At 36.4% G+C, this 6,924-nt stretch overlaps 1 protein-coding gene across 2 annotated transcripts; it reads left to right on the top strand.

Moving 5' to 3' along the window:
• Positions 1–643: 643 nt before the first annotated feature.
• Positions 644–6,864, top strand: LOC111403829 (subtilisin-like protease SBT2.5). Of its 2 annotated transcripts, none has more exons than XM_023032456.1 (9): positions 644–817; positions 907–1,301; positions 2,019–2,114; positions 2,222–2,294; positions 3,566–3,851; positions 4,732–5,057; positions 5,199–5,466; positions 5,772–5,999; positions 6,147–6,864. In XM_023032456.1, the coding sequence occupies exons 1-9, from the start codon at positions 719–721 to the stop codon at positions 6,551–6,553; spliced, it is 2,178 nt and encodes a 725-aa protein (XP_022888224.1). In that variant the 5' UTR covers positions 644–718; the 3' UTR covers positions 6,554–6,864. The 2 variants fall into 2 exon arrangements, with proteins under 2 accessions (XP_022888224.1, XP_022888222.1); XM_023032454.1 differs by having other exon boundaries at positions 5,718–5,999.
• Positions 6,865–6,924: the final 60 nt, after the last annotated feature.

The following is a 6,924-nucleotide window of genomic DNA, read 5'->3' as shown; positions in this document are numbered from 1 at the left end:
TAGATGATTTGAAAATATGTTTGGCTTCATCTACTGTGTGTTTATTAGTCAAGTAGTCGTGCAATGAACCATTTAGCGAATATAGCCAAGTCATGTAGTTGCCAATTCGCAGTGCAGATTTTATAAGTTTCTAGTTTAGATAATTTCTATTTTGTTAAGCGGTCTCTGTATCCATTTATCATTGTTTACCACGTCACATTAAATTTTAAGTAGCTGTGCCATTGTTGGAAGGGTTTCGCACCAATACTCTAGCCTTATAATAATACTATGCTTCAGTTCCTTGATGGCAACAGTAACACTAGAAAGACTGTATGCTAATGCTTGGAAAAATTGAAATTTGATGAACTAGTGTGTTTAATAACTCTGGCAGTGTAGTCATATATTTCTGATTCATCAAAATAGTTTTAGTAGTAAATATCGTAAAAGTTGTGATGTGCATGATTTGATTTGTGAAACGTTCTTTTGTGATGAAAGAACAGAAGCCCACCAAGGTGCTTTTTATGCCCCGCATAATCTCATGGTTAATATTTTTCTTTTATGATGGTAATAATCCAAGAGGATTGTCTATAGATATTACTGTGTTTGATGCATCTCTAATTCTTTGAGCTGAGGTTGATTGAAATTCTTAAAACTTGATCTTCCTTTTGCTTTATGATTTTGGCTCCTCTTCAGTGAATTAGTCATATCCTACTCCCGTCACCTGGAAAAGAAACATGATATGCTTCTGGGGATGATGTTTGACCGAGGAACCTACAAGAAACTCTACAGCTACCGTCATCTAATCAACGGCTTTGCAGTTCACATTTCACCTGAGCAGGTGATGTTCTATGTTATTTATTTTCTTCAAGTTGCTTGATGTTCAATATTCTTCTGCATACATTCCTTACACCATCAGCGTATTAGTAGGCAGAAACACTTAGAGGAGCACCTGGTGTGAAGTCTGTGGAAAAAGATTGGAAGGTTAGGAGACTTACGACCCATACTCCACAGTTTTTGGGGCTTCCAACTGGAGTATGGCCAACAGGAGGTGGATTTGACCGGGCTGGAGAGGATATTGTCATAGCCTTCGTGGATTCAGGAATTTATCCTCATCACCCAAGCTTTTCAACACATAATACTGAACCGTATGGACCTGTTCTGAGGTATAGAGGTAAATGTGAGGTTGATCCAGACACCAAGAGAGACTTTTGTAATGGAAAGATTGTTGGAGCTCAACACTTTGCCGAAGCTGCTAAAATGGCTGGTGCATTTAATCCAGGAATTGATTTTGATTCTCCTCTTGACGGAGATGGACATGGAAGGTTTGAGTTACTATGCTTTGATAATTCAATTAGTTCAAAGCTGGGTTCTCTCCTTACATTCTAATATTTATTGAAATTATTAAAAGTATATATTGTGATTTTGTAAAGATGGGCAGGTGACTAAAAAGGATACCTATAATGCAAAACTGTAACTAGTAAATTGCTTGAGCAGTAGTAAATTAATTTTCCTAGGAACTGTTTCCTGCATGAGTGTGCTTGTCACGCGCTGGAGACATTTCTAAGCATCCAAGATATTAATAAATGGGTAAAAAAAATTCATTTTGGACACATTGAAGACTTAAGTCATGTCAATAGACTTACAAGTAGTAAATGAGAAGCTGTAATGTGGGCTTCAAGTACAAATGAGAAAGCATGCCTACAGTAAGCAATATGTATGATGAACCAATCTATATTGGGCCACTGTTGTTTCCTTGAATTCCAATAAAGCACTTACATTCTTTCGTCAAATTCTTTTTGAAACCAACAGCCATCAATCTACCGCTACTTTTCTATTAAGTTTTCTCTTAATTCACATGGATGTAATATCCCCTTTTATTTCATAAAATGCATAATGCATTGTAAGCACTAAATTAGAGGGGACCAAAAAGTCTCATGAAATCTTTAAAAGTGATGGTTTTGCTCTCTCCAAGATTGTACTTTTGTCAATGTAATTGTTGTGATGTTGTGGAGCTTACTTCAAGAATACTTTCTTACCAGTCATACAGCCGCTATTGCAGCTGGGAATAATGGAGTTCTTGTGAGGATGCATGGATTTGAATATGGACGAGCAAGTGGAATGGCACCCCGTGCTAGGTATAGCCATGTTCACGTACACTTGCAATGTTGTGAAATTAGCATTTAAGTCTTTTTCTCCCAATTAGAAAGTGATTTGCTTAACTATGGATGTTTTTCTTTTTTAGGATTGCTGTGTACAAGGCACTCTACAGAATATTTGGTGGATTTGTTGCAGATGTAGTGGCTGCTATTGATCAGGTATTCTAAAATGTGTAAGTTGATATGTAAATATCAGCCGGGATGACAGACAAATACCTCGATGTTTTTGGCTGAAACTGCATAAAAATTGAGTAAAATAGCTTGGTCATACCGAGATCTTGCTCAGCTACAATTAGCAGTTGAGCACAAGCAATAAAATGAATTTTCTGTTTCTTTGAGCAATGAAGTCTCCATAGAGTCCTCCCCCCCCCTAAATTTTAGGTCATAAAAAACTGGGGAAAATAAAACAATCATTGAAGATTAATATCCACCTTTGATCACCTTCTTTAGGTATCGGTGGGACAGAGCATCTTCTGTAAAGAATCTCCAGAGTTACTCTATTTGGAATTTGAAGTGACATAATTTACTGTTTATAATAAATGCAATAATTTTTAAATTTTATAAAAATGCTTTCTATCTTGAATTCAGAGCTCAAGGTAATCAAATCAATAAAATGGAAGATAATACAAGTTAGCTGATCCAGTTGAGTTTCTGACCTTTTCAAATCGACATGGTTTGATAGATTTGATATATATATATATATATATATATATCTTAAATTGTTTATGTTGGTCAAACACACTTTTATCCACACTTTCTGAGGAACTCGCTGTTTAAATTATAATTGTAAAAATTCCCAAACACAAGCGCCTATATTGGAAACTGAATCATTCTCATTCCAACCAGTCTATGTCAATTTTTTACAACGTCATATATAAGGAGTGTTATTCTGGATTTGATTATTAAATATATATATATATATATATCTTAAATTGTTTATGTTGGTCAAACACACTTTTATCCACACTTTCTGAGGAACTCGCTGTTTAAATTATAATTGTAAAAATTCCCAAACACAAGCGCCTATATTGGAAACTGAATCATTCTCATTCCAACCAGTCTATGTCAATTTTTTACAACGTCATATATAAGGAGTGTTATTCTGGATTTGATTATTAAATCTTCTTCTTCTTTCTTTTTTTTCATTTTTTTTTCCTTTTTTAAAAAAAAATTATTATTATTAAAAACGTGTAGGAACTGCAAATGTGTTTATTCAGTGTTGGTTTGAGTGCCTGTGACACAAATAGATTCCAAAGAAGCTGATGATAAACCTCTCCTTTGTGCCTGAGGAACTCATAACTATAGTTGAGTCATGAGTGTATTGCCTGAACGACAACAAGCGTTGAAGGCCAAAATAATATTGATTGCCTAAGTCTAAACCTGAGTTCACTAATACCTGGATTCTTATTAAAGTTACTATTTATTGTCAGGCTGTTCATGATGGTGTTGACGTTTTGAATCTCTCGGTGGGGCCTAATAGTCCTGGAGCAGCTACAAAGACCACGTTTTTGAACCCATTTGACACTGCCCTTCTTTCAGCTGTGAAAGCTGGAGTTTTTGTTGCACAGGCAGCTGGAAATGGAGGTCCATTTCCCAAAACTCTGTTGTCATACAGCCCTTGGATAGCATCTGTGGCTGCTGCAGTTGATGATCGGACATATAAGAACCATTTGACCTTGGGCAACGGGAAAATCTTAGCTGGAATTGGGTTGTCACGTAAGTATCTATGGACCGATGTCCCTTCTTATTACCTGTCCAGAGATGGGGAGTAAAATTGGAACTGGAGGTTCAATAATTGGAATTAGAATCTGAAATCATTCCAATTAAATTATGGACAAAAAAATTATATTGGAGGATTAAGAACTAATGTTAAAGATAGAAATGTTCAATGCTTGGTTCTTTTATTGGGTACAAATCTTTAATTTTTCTCTAATTTATTCTATTGACGAGCAGATTGGCATCACATTATGCAATACATGATAATTTATTCATTATTAATCTTCTCTTGAATCATGTTGCTTTTAAATCATCTGCTCTCTATTTGAGATTTACTCGATACAACTGTAAGCTATAGCCATAGAGTGATATGATGCAGGCGGATTAACATATTTTTCTCCGACAAATGATGAGTCTGTGGCCCATAATAATCATATCTTGAAACAAGCAAGTCAACTTTTTATTAGCTGTCACCCTTCTCTTCAAATGCATCTCCTTTTTATTGTTTCTTTTGGGATTAGCCAATCTAGAGTAGATTTGTATACCATTGTATTGGCAGTTTTAAAGTTTTAGAATGTGAAGACATGGTTTCTGAGTTACTGTGCTCCTATTCGACATCCTTTACTTTAATTTATTTTATTTCTCATTTTCAACCACACATTCACATAGTAAAATATTCTGCACGTAAACCCAAAACCTTTTCCTACTTTTGAACCATACATTCTCCAAAAATACTATTCAAAACAATGTTTTTAAGATTTTAAGGATGTCAAACAGGGGCATAATATGCTCATGCTGTAGAACTTATTGTCAGTTTTCTCTTGCCTTATTTTTCTTCCTCCAGCTGACGTATATGTTGTGTCTTTCACTCTAACTGCAGCTGCTACACATGCAAATCGAACATTTACCTTTGTAGCGGCTAATGATGTGCTGTTGGATTCTTCAGTCACTAAGTATAGTCCTTGTGATTGCCAGAGACCAGAAGTTCTAAACAAAAATTTGGTGGCGGGAAACATTCTTCTCTGTGGCTATTCTTTCAATTTTGCTTCTGGTACTGCTTCAATCAAGAGAGTCTCCGAAACTGCGAAGATTCTCGGTGCAGTTGGCTTTGTTCTAGCAGTGGAAAATGCTTCTCCAGGAACAAAATATGATCCTGTTCCTGTTGGTATTCCTGGGATCCTCATCACAGATGTTAGCAAGTCAATGGTAAATACTATATCTGAATCCTTTACTTGGAAGAATCACAGATGCAAGAAAAATGATGTCTTTCTCTTTCAAATGTGTTTCTTCCGGCAACACTCGTTTGTAACAATTTTCTGGTCATTGCATGGTTATAACATCTTCTAGGAACTCATAGACTACTATAATATTTCTACACCACGGGATTGGACTGGGCGAGTAAAGAATTTTAAGGCTGTGGGAAGCATTGGGGAAAGTCTGAAGCCTATACTCCATAAATCTGCACCACAAGTAGCATTGTTCTCTGCCCGGGGACCCAATATCAAAGATTACAGCTTTCAAGATGCAGATCTCCTGAAACCAGATATTCTAGCTCCTGGCTCTCTAATTTGGTCTGCTTGGGCTCCAAATGGAACTGACGAGGCAGATTATGCTGGTACAGTGCTCACGAAGACCTTGCTTAAAACTTACTTTTCAAGAAAAAAGAGTTTTAATTAGCAAAAAATGTAAATTTCTAGAAATATAAGTTTCATTGTTTAAAAAAGGGTAACTTTGAAAATCATGTTGAGCAAAATAAGCGAGTTAAAGAGTAAGTTTGACTTACTTATAAGCACTGCCAAACAAGCCGTTGAAATATCCTATTTAGATAATTGAGCGAGAGACCTGATGTCACATTGTTTGGGTCAGGTGAAGAATTTGCTATGATATCTGGAACTAGCATGGCTGCACCTCATATTGCAGGAATAGCTGCTCTTTTGAAACAGAAGCACCCTCATTGGAGTCCTGCTGCAATCAAATCAGCCTTGATGACTACATCAACAACCCTTGACCGGACTGAGAGACCTCTTCAAGCCCAACAATTCTCTGAATCTGGAACTATGTCTCTAGTCCCTGCAACGCCTTTTGATTTTGGAAGTGGCCACGTTAATCCCAGAGCTGCTCTAGATCCTGGACTCGTCTTTGATGCAGGTAATTAATCTTTAGTTTTTCATGTTGATTATATTTTGCCTGATTTTTGACTGGGATATGACTAAATGTAAAGAGTTGCACCCCAGCTCCATTTATTACTTAAAATGAAAAGGTTGTCTTAATTACTTATTTTTTTCGTTGATTTAGGATATGAAGACTACATTGGGTTCTTATGCACTACACCTGGAATTGATGCTCATGAGATAAGAAATTACACAAATTCTCCCTGCAATTATACCCTTGGACATCCATGGAATCTCAACATCCCGTCAATCACAATTTCACATCTCATGGGAACTCAAACTGTGACACGCACCGTGACAAATGTTGCCAAGGAAGAAACCTATGTTATCACAGGAAGGATGGCACCAGCAATAGCCATAGATACAAATCCTCCCGCAATGACTCTAAGACCTGGTGCATCTGGGAAATTCTCAGTGACTCTCACAGTTCGATCAGCTACAGGAGCATATAGTTTTGGAGAAATTCTTATGAAGGGGAGTAGAGGGCACAAGGTCAGGATACCCATCGTAGCAATGGGTTTTGATCGATAGAGTCAAATGTTTGTTTTGTGATATTCTTTTGATCTCTGGGGAATAAGGTACATAAAGTCAGATGTATTTCTTCCAAAAAATTTAAGTATTGCAAATCGTGAAAGGTCCCTCCAGGGAAGAGGCTTTTAGATCCTTCCTCTGCTATAAGTTTTTCTGATTTGTTTTGTAATATTGGTCAATTCAGTGCTTACTATCCCCATCACGTTGTAAGTTGTCGTCTTTGTTTGAAGGATATTCGAAGGTTAAGTCCTTCTTTACTGTATTTTTAACTGCTTTTGTAATAAATAGCTAGCTGAATTATTTTTTATTTAGTTGCAATTGCACTCTCTTGAAGGTTTATTATAGACATTTAAGAAAGTATCTGGTATGAT

This window comes from Olea europaea, chromosome 11 (genome assembly GCF_002742605.1).
Source record: "Olea europaea var. sylvestris chromosome 11, O_europaea_v1, whole genome shotgun sequence".
NCBI lineage: Eukaryota > Viridiplantae > Streptophyta > Magnoliopsida > Lamiales > Oleaceae > Olea > Olea europaea.
The sequence above is the reverse complement of the archived record's forward strand: the minus strand, read 5'-3'. Positions and strand labels throughout refer to the sequence as shown.

What these genes read in the sequence shown, in the direction of transcription:
- LOC111403829 (XM_023032454.1), top strand. Translation starts at nt 719, where the DNA reads ATGCTTCTGGGGATGATGTTTGACCGAGGAACCTACAAGAAACTCTAC. An exon ending in GGAATGGCACCCCGTGCTAG is followed by an intron (nt 2,115 to 2,221) that starts GTATAGCCATGT and finishes TTTCTTTTTTAG; the next exon opens with GATTGCTGTGTACAAGGCAC. An exon ending in AGCTGGAATTGGGTTGTCAC is followed by an intron (nt 3,852 to 4,731) that starts GTAAGTATCTAT and finishes CTCTAACTGCAG; the next exon opens with CTGCTACACATGCAAATCGA.